Consider the following 15,978-nt stretch of genomic DNA (forward strand, 5'->3'; position numbering starts at 1 on the left):
CTCAAAGACAGCCCAGTGCAGCATAAACTCTAGCTATGCCACTGGGTCTTTGATTCCCCTTTCTAGGGGAGTCAATGTTTCTTGAGGCTTTTGGAGGCATCTTAGCTATGTCCTGGGTAGTCCCCCCAGTGGATAAAATGGTGGACCTCTTTTCCCACTGGTCCTGGAAGGATCTGGATGTCATACAGTCTGTTCCCAAGAGACTGGATAACTAACTTTTGGGCCAAAGGATCAGGCCCGTTGGAGCAAGGGTCCCCAGAGGAAAGTGGTAACAACAGCCATAAGGAAGAACTTGCTGAACAGTGTTCATCTGCTATCCCCTGAACTGGGAGTCCTGGGCATTGGACAGATTTGGGAAGCATGTGTACATGTCAGTGACCTTTTCCCTCAGGTCACTGAACTACTTGGCACATGCTATGAGATTTCAGAGGGACTTTATCAAGGAGTTTTCTAATGCTCTGTCAGGGTCCATGTCTGCAGAGGACAAAAAGACAGTTTCTTTGCAACTGGCCACCCTCCAGTCCCTAGTCATTGTCTCCATGAGGCTGATTTCTCACATCTCAGAGAGAGCTTTGAGAGCCACATTTTCAGGAATTGCTGTAAGAAGGCACATCTAGATGTGCCTTTGTGATTTTGTGGAGCCCTTCATGACATCATTCATCAATGCTCCCTTTGATGGATCCACTTTGTTTGGTCCTAAGGTGAAGGAAACGCTCTCCAGGAGTGAACAGGATAGGAGGACATTATCTGCTTTAAGGATATGTTTGTCTACCTCTCAGAGGACCTTTTCATGTTACCAGAGAGGGGGTAAAAAGATGTGATTCTGCAAGATGCAAGGGTCTTCCCAGGAAACCTATGGAGACAGATCCCCCCAAGGAGAGGGGGGAACTCTAATAGCAGACATCCCCCTTGTGGTAGAGGAAGCCTGTAACAGTAGGCTTCAGGGGTCCTTTCTCTGAGAAGCCCTTTCAGCACTCCTGAAAGTTTGTCCAACGCTGCACTCTGAAGGTAGTTAGAGGGGTGTTATCTCTGTACCCAGAAGCCTAGACAGCCATCATCAAAGACTTCTGGGTGCAGAGTATTTTATCCAGAGGCTATTGTATACCATTTTCCTTTCAACCTTCCAGTCGAACCAAAAGGATTCCTAATGTTCCACCTAGTCAATGGAAAGTGGCAGATATAGAAATAGAAAAACTGCTGGAAAAAGGAGTAATCCAAACAGTCCCTCCAGACCAGCAAGGATCTGAAACTTATCAAGATTCTTTTTAGTGCTAAAGAAGATTGGGGTCCTAAGACCAATTTTGGATTTCATCAGTTTGAATCATTTTGAAAAACAGTCGAACTTCCAGATGGTCACAGGTCAGTCCATTCTAGCTCTGCTGCAAAAGGACGATTGGATGTGCTTTGTAATCTCCAGGATGCATGCTGTCACCTCAGAATAGACTGATACCTCAGGAGTTACCTATGCTTCCAGGTGGGAGCTAGTCAATACCAGTTCAGGACCCTGCTCATTGGTCTCACAACAGCTCCCCAGGGTGTTCACCAATTGCACGGCAGTGGTCACAGCTCAGTTGAGACTGATAGAATTCTGGGTATTTTCTTATCTCGACAAATGGCTTCTCTCTGCTCCCATCAAGCCTCTTTTGAATCAGGAAAGGGATTACTTGCTCCATCTGTGTCATCAGCTAGGCATTACAGTGAACTATGCCAAGTCTCAGCTCTACCCCACTGAAGTCCTGGAATTCATTGGTGCTCATCTGGTTATGGTGACACAGATTGCAAGCTTAACAAAAACAAGGTTAAAGAGTCTGCAGACCAAAGCATCACACATTCTCTCTCCTCCTTCCCCTCCAACCAGGCTGGTCTTACAGCATCTTGAATTTATGGCAGCTTCCATAGTTCTTGTACCTTTAGCAGGGACCTTTGCAGTACAGTGGTCAATAGGACATCACCCTATGACTGCACCAATTCAAATTACAAATATTTGCAGAGAACACATAGCATGATAGATTCACACAGAAGAAGTCTCTCAGGGCTGCTATTTCATTCTTCCAGTGTCCAAGGCCACAGTGACTACAGATGCCTCCCAACTAGGTTGGGTGTGGGGAATTACTTGGGAACAACAGTCCAAGGCATGTGGTCTCAGTTAGACATCAATCTTGACATCATTGTCCTAGAAATGAGAGAAGTCCAATAGCATTTCTGGCATTTCAAGATGTTCTCCCACTAGGGATGGTTGTTATTCAGACAGATAACATGTTACTGGTCTGATACATCAATAAACAGGGGGAAACCTGATCCTACCCCTTATGTCGAGAAGCAATGAGAGTGTGGCAGTGGGGGATTTCTTCCTGTCACTTTCAACTGGCAACTCATATTTTGGGGAAGTCCAACATGCTGGCAGATAAACTCAGCAAGTCCGTCTTACTTCCTCATGAGTGGTCTCTCAATTTTTTAGTGGTGGAAAGGATATTTTGCCAATAGGGCCAACTGTGCTGCAGCCTTTTTGCTTCCTCCCTCAATTTCAAGTGCAGCAGGTACTTTGCCCTTATTCTTCCAGTGGGAGAGTCACTGAGAGACTCTCTGATTCATGATTGGCTCTCCTGTCTCCTCTATGGCTTTACCCCCAATCCTCTCATTCCCAAATTTCTTCAGTACGCACTTCATCAGAAGAACAAAGTAATCTTAATTGCCCTATTCTGGCCTTGATAAGTGTGGATCTGATGTCTCTTTCATTCCTCCTCACAGATGGGTTACGGATACTACCCTTGGATCCGACTTGGCCACATTTCTTGAGCTTTTCCCACAGTGCACCATCCCCTAACTAGCTCCCTCAGATCTCATTTGCCGCCAGCTGTGTCAGATGTGGTCGCCGAGTCTCATGCAAGTTTTTCATACAAAGTGTGGTGTTTTCGCAGATAAGTGGTTTTCTCTTATTCTGTATTATTCTGTTTGATATTTCCTCCCTTTCATTGTTGTTTGCTGTAAAAAAAAAAAAAAAAAAAAAAAATATATATATATATATATATATATATATATATATATATATATATATGTGTGTGTGTGTGTATGTGTGTATGTATGGTTCTACTTTATAACATCGATTTACCATAATATCGTCTCGCTTAACAGTGAGATGACAACATCTAAACTTTGAAAGAGCGAACTCCCAGAACAGCGAATTTCACCTCTGGGAAACTAACCACTTGGCCACCACTGAGGAAAAAAAAACCCCTAAAATTAAACTCATTGAAGTGGGGGGCTGTGCCCCCTCCTCCACTTAAATATTCCAACTCTGTGATCACACTACAGTGAAGAAAAGGGTAAAGGTCAGCAGTGGCAGCCTGTTGGGTGGGGTTTAGGTACTGTTGTGAAACAATGGCCCATTTTCAGCAACTGTTCCAGCTATTCTTGACTTTCTTGCTTCCATTTTTAGTAATGGAGCTAGTTATTCTACAATTAAGGTCCAGCTTGCTGCCATTTCTTATTTTCACATAGGTGAAAACGATTTTATCTTGGCATCACTGAGATTACTTAAGGCCTTTCTCAAGGATACCGTGTTACTTTAACCAGCTGTTAAGGACCCTACTCCTCCATGGGATTTAACAGTACTTCTTCAGACTTTGACCCTGCCCCCTTTTGAGCCCCCTGCGAAGGTGGACTTTAAATTCTTGTCATGGAAAACCACTTTTTTCTGGTTACAGTTACCTCAGCTAGATGAGTATCAGAACTTGAGGTGGTGTCTTCCCCACTGTAATATTTGTTTTTTTTCATAAGTATAGGGTGTCCCTTTAGACTAACCCTTCTTTTCTGCCTAAGGTGGCATCAGAGATGGCTATCAGTTATTCCATCAACCTACCTGTTTTCTTTCCAAAATTTTCCAACAAGGGTGAATACATGCTGCATATGCTGGTTGTACATAGACAGCGTAGATTCTATCTCCATAGAACTAAAGATTACAGGAAATCAGACAAATTTTTCATCTCCTTTTCTAAGGCTAAATTGAGTAAAGCCATTTCAAAAGTAACTTTAGCCAGATAGCTCACTGATTGCATTTTTTGTTTATAAGACCCAAAGGTTGACATTACCTAAACTTCTTAAGGTTCATTCAACCAGCTCTGTGGCTACATCATCTATCTTCTGGTCTAGGGCTTCCACAGATGACATTTTTGCAGGCACTACTTGGTCCAGTGCTCATATCTTTATTGCTCATTAGAAATTGGACATCTATTATCTAGGAATAGGGCAGCAGGGCAAAATTTGGCTCTGCTGTACTCTGGAATATTCTTCCCTGAGGACCACCCAGGGTTTTCTCTAGCTGGGGACTCTGTCTCATTGATTGAGAAATGGAAGAAAAAGAAAACATCAGATACAAAAGTCATAAACTCACCATAACAAAGCACCTGTTTTGTCTGTTTTTGTTCTTCCCTAACCTCCTGCTTTCCAGTCCCCTTCCTGCTTTGTAAGTTTTTTATTTGGGCTCCTAGTGTGTCCTGAGGAGTAATGTCTGCATGCTTTGCTGAATGAGGTCCAGTTTTCCTCCTCCTTTCTAACTGAAATGTGATTTAAACTAGAGCATGTTTTTTACTGGTTATCTTTTTTCGGTACAAGATGGTAGGCTGACCAGAGGGCAAACTCGATCTGGGGTAATTTGTGTCAAGGTACGGGGAGGAATTCAAGCTACAGAGCCAAAGTCAGATATGAGGTTGAATCTGCATCAGTTGAGGACAGACAAAAACAGACAACACAGAGGCATCATTGTGGTGAGTACATAACTTTTTTTTTTTCTTGGTCAAATGTACTGTATCATTTTGAGAAAGACAGTCATTTGACAACAAGGTGTACTATACTTTGCAGGACTCTGTAAACTGTGGACAGCTTAAATCTCAGTTATGTATTTTACTAATGACTGACATTTCTTCATGTTGGACTTGAAATGTATGTTAACTAGGAGTTTATCCATTTGTTGTAAAATATCCACTGTCATTTATGTATGAAGGAGTTTGTATGTCTGCTGTTACTTATATGTGAATGATTTATAAAATGATTAGAAATGTTGCTTCTTGTGAGTTTCTCAGATTTAAAAATAGCAAATGATGTCTGAACAGCTATTGGTGAGAACATGGAGTGGAAGAAAACTTTGTTTTTTCACACTGTGGTTACCGTTTAATAAAATTGCATAGTTTTATACGTAATTAGTTGCAGTAGTGGCTTATCTGCCTCCCATTTTTGACCATATCTAATTACTGTCATACTTTTTTGTCAGTTTGCAGCAATTATGTAGAGGGATGCAGGTACTAATTATTTTATGACAATATGCAGCCACCTTAGTACATCCTTATTTCAATCTGACAAGGTTTCCCTCTTGTTTAGGCACACAGTCATTTGAATATAACAGGATGAATGTAGTGCCTTGTATGTTTTCAATGATTTGTATGATTATAAGCAATTTTTATTTATTTGATTTTGTTTGTAGATTTTATTTATTGTTGCCATCAGCTTTTCATGGATTTATGAAGCTATGTTGGCTTATGCTTCTGTATTTACTCAGGTCTGTGTTCCTGCTCTTTTATTCCAGGGAACAAATAATGCATAGTTTGATGTGTGCCGTATGTTGGGATCGGGAAGGTTAAACTCCTCTTTTTCCATTTTTTTTTGTTGCTATTTTCAAATTCTGTAAATTATACCTTAAACACTGATACTCCCAGTAACAGCAATGTCCCTTCTAGGCTGCTTGAAGAGGTCTTATCAGAGTGCAGAAAGATCTTTTAACTTAATACTTGTTTCATTACTTTCATAATAATGAATAGCCAGCCTGAATTTGTTTTGAATTTGATTAATTAGGAAGAGTTATCGTTTTGTTGCACTGTTTTAACTGATGATTGAAAACAAAGAAGGCAGTGACTTATATGCCCTGAAGTTATATCTCAGACCCTCAAAAGCTAGTTTTTTTTTGGTAAAATTGTTACGTTTTATATATCCCAGATTTTGCTACTGTCTTAGAACTATTGGTTAGTACAGTTTAAAGTATAAGCACTCAAGAAATAGGGAGCTGCGTATTGGATATCTCTGATTTATTGATTACGAGGAGATGGAATTATATTTGGGATCTTTTTGAAGTCCATAAAAGTTAACAAGTTGTAGAGATGAGTAATCTTGTTTATGACATGGAATCTGTCTTTGAATAAGACAGGGATATTAATTTGGATGTTCTGCCCTTTTTATGACCGGATCTTTCAGTAATCTTTAAAAGCTTCACATGATAAAATCATGGGGGGTTGCATACAAGGAAATGTGAGGCAAGATATTTTGGTGGATGGGTAAGAGCAAGTTTTCTTATCTTCCCCTGTTCTCTCTTTTTCTTGGACAGCACAACCAACCTTTAGGCTTATTGCTGTTGAGCTCTTGAAAGCAGAGGTGGAACAGTATGTGTATATAGTTGCATTTCATGGCTGTTGCGGTCTAGGTAGTATCTTCTTCTAGTTTTAGTCAAGGATTATTTAGTCAGTATATTAGGAAAATATCTGAAACAGAGTTAAAAGGTTGTCAGGAAACCTGTAGATTCATTTAAGTAGCCTAACTCAGGCTCAGTTACTCAGTTTTGACAATGCTCCTACTTAAGCGTGAACTTGCAAGCTACCCTAAAAATTATAGACCAATAACTTGCCTTCTGACGACGTATAAACTATACTCTGGAATTGATGCCGACAGAGTCTGTAGTCATTTAGAAGAAAACTCAATTATGGCAATAGAACAAAAGAGCAATAAAAGAAAGTCATATGGAGCAAAGGATCATTTGCTGTTAAATAAAGTCATAGTGGAGAACTGTAAAAAGGGAAAGAATTTAAGTATGGCATGGATTGACTACAAAAAAGCATTTGATAGTGTCCCACAATCATGGATAAAAGAGTACTTAAAAATGTATAAGATACACCCTACACTGATCAACTACATTACAGTGACCATGAAACAGTTGCAGACCACTTTGGAATTAAGCCACGATAAAGGACAAATTATTATTCCAGGGATAAAAAATTCAAAGGGGAATATTCCAGGGCGACTCTCTGTCACCGCTGCTATTCTGCCTTGCCCTTACCCCATTAAGCTGTCTACTTAACAGCTTAAGCCATGGCTATAATTTGGTTCCTAGAAAACAACAAAGTATAAAGACTTCTCATCTTCCCTTTGTCGATAATTTGAAACTGTATAGCTCATCAGATGAAGAACCGAAAGTACAACTACAAATCGTCAAAACTTTTTCAGATGATATAAGAATGTCATTTGGTCTTGATAAATGTGCAAAAGCAACCTTTAAAGTAGGAAAACTGCAACACCAAGAAAACATCAGTTTGGGACAAGAATGTGATAAAAAAGAACTTGAGCAAGAGGGGGTGTATAAATATTTGGGAACTGATGAAGGATCAACAATAAAACGCAAACAAATGCAAATAAAACTTAGTAAGGAGTATATTAGAAGACTTAAATTAATCTTGAAAACAGCACTTGACATCAGGAACAAAATCCAAGCTATAAACCAATTTGCTCTTCCTGTCCTAACTTACAGTTTTGGAGTGATTGACTGGCCCCAAAACATGTTGGATAGATTAGATAGGAAAACAAGAAGGATGCTACATGCTTACCAAATGATTTATAAAAATCAGTGCATACCAAGATTATATATTCCCCGTCCTGAAGGAAGGATGGGCCTCCTTGAAATTGATTATATGTACAGATCTGCAATCATGGGACTCCACACATATCTGCTGACCTCACAAGACCCAAATGTAGTGAAAATTTTGAAACATGAGGAGAATAAATCTAAGATGACTTCCCTGCTTAGGCTAGCAGAAGCATATCAGTGTCAAGCAGGAATGGAAATCAAACCACAAGTGGATAAAAACCGGGCAGCAACTGACTGTGCCAAAAAACAAAAGAAAGAATATAAGGTGAAGGACCAGATGAGAAAACAAGAAATTTAAAAAATACATAAATATAGTTGCAAGTATAGAAAACTTCTGGAAGATCCTCATGTTGATCAGGAATGAATGCAGGAATGGTTAAGGAGAGAGGAATTCAAATCAAGAGATGAAAGGTTTACATTGGCGGCACAAGATAGTGGGCTACGTACACGCTGGTTTACAAAGTCCAGTGAACATGTGGGAGAAACAGACAAATGTATGTTTTGTAAAACAGAATTGGAAACAGTTGCACAGCTCGTTGCTGGTTGCAACATACTAATGGCAGAATGACTTTATACCGAAAGGCATAATAATGTGGCGAGACTGTTGCACTGGGGATTGTGGAAATATTATGGTACTGACATGGCTGAAAAACACCAGAAACATGAGCCTCAAGGCAGCATAGAAAATTATGAACTCTACATCACATGGGATCATACATTACCAACAGTTCAAAAGATAGATGCTAGAAAACTGGATATAGTAGTCCAAGGAAAGAAGACAAAAGTAGCATTGATCATTGAAATCACCACACGCAGTGACTACAGTGTCCTGCGTACAGACACAGATTCATAAAATATCCTGATTTGCAAGCAGAAATGAGAGTAATGTGGAAGAAAGATACCCAAATAGTTCCAATAGCAGCAGGAGCAATGGGTCTTATAAAAAGAGTCTACAATCATATTTAGATATGCTACCAATACAAGTAACTCTGTACGAATTACAGAAGGAGTCATTACTGGGAACATTGCAGCTGCTGGAAAGAGCACTTTTGGCTGACATCAAAGAGTGAAACAGTACTAATTTCATGAACTTTAATCATACTTTGACTTAGGAATGGGGTCCATTCCCATCGTGGTATTAAAAATTAAAAAAGGGCTAATAGATGAACATGGATGAACATGGTTTATCTTATAATATTGACAGGTTATTTAGTCCAGTAAAGAGGGAACACGTTTTTATCATCTAGAATTATGCAGCTTGAGCTAGTACATTCAAGACACAGACTTAAATGTGGATTGAAAATAATAAAATTAATAGAATGGGATTCATTGTAGTAGCTAGTTCTTCATATGGAAATTAAAGTCAATAGGCAATTTTGTAGTTTACTAAGATACAGTGTAGTGGGATCTTATTTAAATTTTGGGACAAAAAAGTGTGTTAGAGACAGTGCAATAGGAAGAGAAAGGAAAATGACCATAGTGAATTGTTCTTTGCATACTAACAAGTGCTGTTTTACCAGGGTGCTAGTAAAGCTAAAGCTAACCCATTAACAAGAAGCACTTGGGCTTACCTTTCAAATATACTGCTTTTGGCAGAATTTTCTGACTTTTTGTCTTGATTTTAATCAAGACAAAAATCAGAATAATTACCATACCATCAAAAGCAGTTCCCATATTTCAAGACCCCCTAGAGTGAGTCCCAAAATCTAAAGAGAAAGGAAAATGACCATAGTGAATTATTCTATGAGATTTCTCTGTGATTCTACTACTTGGAATATTCCTTTTTCTCCAAAGTATGCCAGTCTCAGAGTTGGTATATAGAAGTTCAAGAGACTTGCCCCACCTGCAAAAAGAAGTTTTAAGGAGAAGAGTGATTTTCAAGAGTCCCTCCTACCCAGGTTTTCGGAACTCTTGTTGGTCCTGGGAGAGGGAACAGAGAAGGTTTCCCTGTTGTATCAGAATGTTGTGTCCATCCCTGGGGAATCAGCTGTTGTCATTATTAACACAGCTTCCACATTTTTCCTGTCAAAGAGAAACAGAAAACCAAGCATGTAGCTACTCCTTCTCAAATTTCTTTGGATAGGAGTAGTTTGCTGGCTGTGGCTCAGGGTTTGCTATGGAGTCCAGCAATAAAGTTAGATCTTCATGCTATTTATAATATTGTGCCTACAAAATGTGGAAAGTTACAACTACATTTCCCACGTTATCTACACTGAAGCGAGAAATAGTATAATGGTAAGGCATAATGGTATTTTGTTCAGAAGGAAAACACACACACACTGCAAAAACAAGGTCATTGGCTTCCCGAAAGCGCAGTATATACATAAACTGTAGCACAGCACTCTGCATGACCACAAGTCAGACTCCTGCAATGTACCAGTAACTCAGTCAGTGGCCAGCATGTAATAGAAAGCATCCACATCACAGAGGTCACCTTCATAGATTATCTAGGAGCAAATCTCCAGATTGGCCCTAGAGGAGGTGATGTGTCTGTCAAAGTAAAAAGCCCTGAATCAGACTTTAAAGTATACAAGGAAAGACAGTGATCGGGAGTGGTCAAAGAAAGACCCATATGTAAAACCTGAGGAGCTATTCCACAGCTGGGGTACCATCAAGATCCTGCCAGCGCAGTTAGATGGATTCATATTTCTGACCACATACAACATTCAGGACATGAAGGCTGTCAGAAACTGTCAGCTTTACTCTATCTGTGCACCAGTAGGAGAAACCTCATGCCAGTATCACCAGGTGTACCTCTTCCTGGCATGGCAAACAGAGATAGAGCACAGAGTAATGTATAGGGGCCTCTAGAAGCTGTCAGATAAGGATATCCCTTTCACACCTGGATATATTATATAGAACTTCCTGTGGTAAATGATCCAATGCTGTGGCTTGGCACAGGTATATGGTGCTAACATTGCTGTGCATAGTGCCCTTAGAAAGATTTTAGCCATAGTATATCTCTCATGCATCAAAGTTCCACTCACCAGGGAGGCACTACTTTAAGCCATGCTTGACAGTTGTTGGAGCATGGATGAATGTTTTTTTTTTTATAAAAATGTATCTGGCCAAAAAAAGATAAACAACAAAATCTGTGGGAAAAGAGTTATAGCAGTAGTTATCGATCTAACTCCCACTTCTGGTGCAGTGGTAATCTATTTATCAATAGCTTTCTGTTGACACAAAATAAAGTAGAAAGCTGGCATAATGACCTAAAGACCATCATGGGACAGACAGTATTTGGTACACTATTCAGCATGTACAATAATGATTGAGCAGTTATTTTATGTAACATGGAAAGCATGATCAGTGTTGATCTCACTGTATCATAACTCTGCCCTGTGTAGTTAACCCCACTCCTTTCTAGTTGGCTTTGCCCCATTGAGGTGTCTCCTGCAGCCCCCCCTTTGATTTGAAGTCACCAGACACAACTGTTGGCCAGTGTCATTCATCCTTTTGCATAAAGAAATAAAAGCTCCCTAATTTATTTTGACTCCTCTTTCTGTAATCTGCACCCCTGTGTCTTTAATCAGAAATAACAGTAACCAACTTTTTGTCAGGCCATTGTGTAATGGGTACGAAATGTATTTCCTTTTGTCATTGCCTTGCTTTTTGTTCCCTGTTTACTTCAGTTTTGTGTCGAATTCATTGGCCTCACAAAAATAAGTTATGTAAGTCAGCAACTAGAATCAACACTATAAAAGTAAATGACATGCCTTTACTTGTGTATTTCAGATATTATTGTGCTGATGTGTTTAGTAGAGGGCAGTAATTACACACCCCTTACGTTTTACCTTGACTAGCTTTGGTAAATCTGGAAATTAAATGGGAAGTAAGTGATAGGTTCCATGCAGCATGATTTTTGATGTTTGTGCTTGTTCTGGTAATCAACCAGATGTACACAGACATATGGAAGCCATTTTAGTATATTTATTTAGGTGAGCGCTGCTAGAATATTGCCTCAGAACAATAACATATCTTCTTTGTGTAATAGTCGTACATTCACTGTTTTTTTATTACCTTAACTTGTCAGAATTCATCAGCACTGAAGATGCATTACTATGTCTCTGTGCAGAACCTCTTGAATGCATGCAAATTTAATGGTGTAATTGAGACATCCACTAATTTACTTAAGTGTCATCAGATGCCATTTCTACTAGTGACTTGGCATGAACAAAATCTTCTTTGCCAGAGGTGAAAGAAAAAGTCAAGACTGAGAACATAGTTACACACATCTTAAGCCTGTGAATGTGATGATAAATAGTTTAGAGTGGAAATTGATTAAGGTTTTAAACTTGACTGTGACCCTCTTTTATATTTCATTTGTTTGCAATTTAATTGCTGAACAGACATTATATTGCCACAAGTTACAGAAGGACAGTTCCCAGAAGGTCCAGAGATTGACCTTTTACGGCAAAAGATTAATACCTTCAAACAAGAGGAGCAACTGACTGAGTCAGCAGTTAAAGAGTATTATCCATTTATACAGATCACCAGTTTGGAGATAGCTGATAAAACACCAGAGGATTTGCTTCATCTGACAGTTCAGGCTATGGAGAGTAAGTCTTTTGTCAGTTTTTACTTCATCTGTATATAAACACTTGTTTGCTTTTGTTAATTAATTAAACATCATATGCATTAACTGTCATAACTTCAGGTGTATTCCAGGGGAAAACAATGTAGAATCAGTCAGACTAAAGTACAACCTTTTACTGAATATAATTTAGCAATAAAGAGCTTCAAGCAAAAATGGAAAATGTATAACTAGGATGTACATATTTTTAAGGGGTCTATATTAGCTCACCGAACACTTAGGTAAGCGAATGGTGATTAATCGACCCCATGTAAGCGAAAGCTTACAAAACCGAACTGTCAGAACAGTGATTTTTTTTCCAAGGGAAAAGTAAGCACATTAAAACATGTGATTAAGTGGGGGGCTGTGCCCCCCACACCCCCGTACTAAAATATACCAACTCCGAGACCGCACTACAGTGCCGAAAACAAAGTACCGAAGTGGCCAAGCAAATTCTTTCACAGGGAAAGAATTTGCTTATATGCCGCTTCGATATTTTATAGTTTGAACAAGACGCATTCGAAAACATACGTCTTCAGTCTGCTGATAGGAACCCATTTTTAAGTAAGGCACATGGTAGTACTGATATCATTAAGTAATGCAGTAAATAAAGGTGTAGCTAATATGCAATTTTTATTTTATTGTTTATTGTCTTGGGTAATAAAACTTTAAGCTTAGCGTTGTTTGTAATTGCTTTTGCCAAGTAAAGCTTTACAAAAACACCAAAGTAAAATGCATACTGTAGGCAAAAATGCAGAAAAAAGTATAATAGTTAAATGAAGGCAGTTTAACCTGGATGATTTAGAGTATGAACTCCCCTATGGCTTTGGGGTTGATAGGTTCACAGGTTCATAGGACGATACTGAGCTATTGGCCCAGAGGCCCTTATAAACCTAGCCAAGAATTTTGCCCATGTTCCAACAAAGTCAGCACCTGTTTCCCCTGTACAGTAGGGACACAGACGGGATCCCAGGGGTGTATTTTCTGTTTCCCATGCAGTCTTCCAGGTTCCTGTTAAAGAGGGCTAGTGAAGTACTCTGCTTGACATGGAGAGGGAGTCTTTTCCACAGATGTGGGAGTCCTTTGGACACAAATCTATCCCTCCAACAAGTTCTATTAATGTCAAAGACCAGGTTAAAGCTTTGTGTGTGGGTTGTACGTGTGGAGTTTGACTTACGGATATGCAACAACTCTATCAAGGCTGGGTCTGAGACAATCTTGTATGCCAGACACAGGTCACCTCTGAGCAGTCTGTATGAGACTGAGTAGAGTGACAGGGTTTTTAGCTTATCTGTATAGGATAGGTGTTTGAGACCCTGGATTTTCCTGGTCAAGAACCTGTGTGGTCTCTCCAGCTGCTGCATGTGCTTCACAATGTACATGCTGAAGGGGGCATTGTACTTGATAATGGGTCTGATAAGGGTGGAGTACAGAGATGTTATGACCTCATTTTTCCTGGTTGAAATACCCTTACTTATGAGGTGGGCCATGTAGAAAGCCTTCCATACAATGGAGGCAATGTGGTCATCAAAAGTCAGGTTGCTATCAATCTGGGAGCACAAGTCCCTCATGACTGATTGCATGCTTACTACTTTGTTATTAATGTGATAATTAGTGGGGACACTATTTTCCCCAAAGGGAATAATGATGAATTTCTTGGCATTAAGTCTGAGGTCATGCTTCTGGCACCAGTCCTTATTTTGGGTAAGGCCCTCTTGAAGGATGTTCACATCACTAGGGGAATTTAAGACAGCACCCAGCTTGCAGTCATCTGCAAACTTGGTCATCCACAGACCACTGGTTTTGGCTTGCCCTCAGAAGACTATATCCCAAACAGTAGAGGCACCAAAACCGATCCTTTGGGTATGTCACTCATTACGGGTCTACTACTAGAGATGGCTTCCCCTATTTTAACTAAGTGGGTTTGATCAGTGAGCCAGTTAGCTACACATCTGGTAACATATGGGTTAATGCCTAGCTGGGAGATATTATCTGTTATGCCTGAGTGTGAATAGTGTCAAAGGCTTTGGCTAGGTCAAGGTAGGTGGTGTGCACTGTCTTCCCCTTGTCCATGGCATTCTTGACTGTTTTGAAGAAGTCGACCAGGTTTAACAGGCATAATCTCCCTTTGACAAAACCAGCTTGTGTGGGGTCAAGCATTTGGAAGTTGCCAATGTCCTTGTTTATAAGATCAATGATAATGTGTACCGTGGCAGTGCAGATCAGTCTAGTTAGACTGATGGGAATATAATTGCCGGGTTCAGTGGATGCTCCTTCTTTGTGTAGAGGGATGACAGTGGCTGTCCCACATTCAGCTGGGACAAAGCTGGTGCTCAGGCTTTGGTTGAATAGGGTGCCTAATGCTGCTGAGAGATCTTGTCCGAGTTCATGTAGGAAGTAGCGAGGGATGTTGTCAGGTCCCATGGAGGTTGTATTTTTTGCCTTTGAGAGGGCATTAAAGATCTGCTTCCTGGTGATGAGGGGAGGGGGGTAGGTGCTGGGGATGTCCTGATTTACTGATGGAATGGACAAACATGTGCAGTTTTCACTGAACCTGTCTGCCAGCAGGCTGGCTGTATCTACGGTGTTTGTGTATGTAGTGTTCTTGACCACCAGTTCAAAGCAGATTTGGGTGTTAACTTTGAGATTGCTTACGTATGTGAAGAAGGCCTGATGATTGTCCTTTGTGGATGTGAGCAATTTTGACTTGAAGTTAGCCTTAGAGGATTTTACCAGTGGCCTAATTTGCTTGTTCAGACAATGGAGAGATTGCTTCCAACTTGGCACCTGCTCCTTCTTGGCCCTGGACAGCAGTTGTTTTCCTTTTATTATAGAGTTTCTTTATTGCTACTGTCCACCAGACAGGTTTAATCTTCCCTGAGGAAGATGATTTGGTTCTGTCAGGTATTCCTGAGTCCATGCAGCTATGTCGGTGCTCATATAGTTTTTGGTGTAGGCTTGGACATTAGTGCTAGTTCCAGCTGAAGGGATGGTGGCTGTGAAGCTGCTTATACTGCTCTCAGGAGGTTGCAGTCAGCTTTGGAAAAGTTTCTTTGTTTGACCCTGGAAATGGTGGGGGGGGGGGGGGGTGATTGCTTTATGGCCGGATCTTACCAAGCAGGATGATGCTGTAGGGGTGCTACAGTGGCTACTCATGTTGGTTAGTACAAGGTCTAGGATATTTTCACCTCTCATGGGAGTGTCGACCAACTGATCCAATGCATTGACATTGACAAAGTCTAGGAATCTCTGGACATTCATGTTTGGGATAGAATAGGTCTTCCACTCTATGGCTGGGTAGTTAAAGTCTCCCAGGATCAGGGCAGAGGGTTGAATCTTGACGGATTCAAGTAAGTCCAGACAGGTGGAGTAATAAATCAAATTATCTTCAATGAGCAGTGTAGCACAGTATGACTACAAAGTGAAGAAACTGCATTAAAATATTAAGTTCATAGGTGTCAAACTGTATGGGCCTTTAGCACTCTAATCTATATAGCATCTGACAAGTGGTGGCAGATTCCCACCAATAGCAAGCAGTTATTCGAGATGGCTTTGCTTTTCTTTATTTATAACAATAAGCCAGGTATAGGTGAATGGGTGATTTTGCTTTTCTTTACAGACATGTAACATATAAGAGGAGTATTAGGAGTTCATAGGTTCATAGATTCATAGGTGTGTACTAGGCTAATGGTCCTGGAGCCTTTACAAGCCTAGCCCATAGGAT

At 40.1% G+C, this 15,978-nt stretch overlaps 1 protein-coding gene across 1 annotated transcript in view; it reads left to right on the forward strand.

The window, feature by feature from the left end:
* The window catches only part of AK9 (adenylate kinase 9), a 2,653,312-nt gene that overhangs the window by 1,270,959 nt on the left and 1,366,375 nt on the right, over positions 1 to 15,978 (forward strand). Inside the window, exon 22 of the mRNA XM_044066804.1 lies at positions 12,031 to 12,240. Within this exon, the coding sequence (XP_043922739.1) occupies positions 12,031 to 12,240 (210 nt within the window). The remainder of the gene's footprint in view (positions 1 to 12,030; positions 12,241 to 15,978) is intronic.

Source organism: Protopterus annectens, chromosome 1.part0 (assembly GCF_019279795.1).
Source record: "Protopterus annectens isolate FY-2018-M chromosome 1.part0, PAN1.0, whole genome shotgun sequence".
Taxonomy (NCBI): domain Eukaryota; kingdom Metazoa; phylum Chordata; order Ceratodontiformes; family Protopteridae; genus Protopterus; species Protopterus annectens.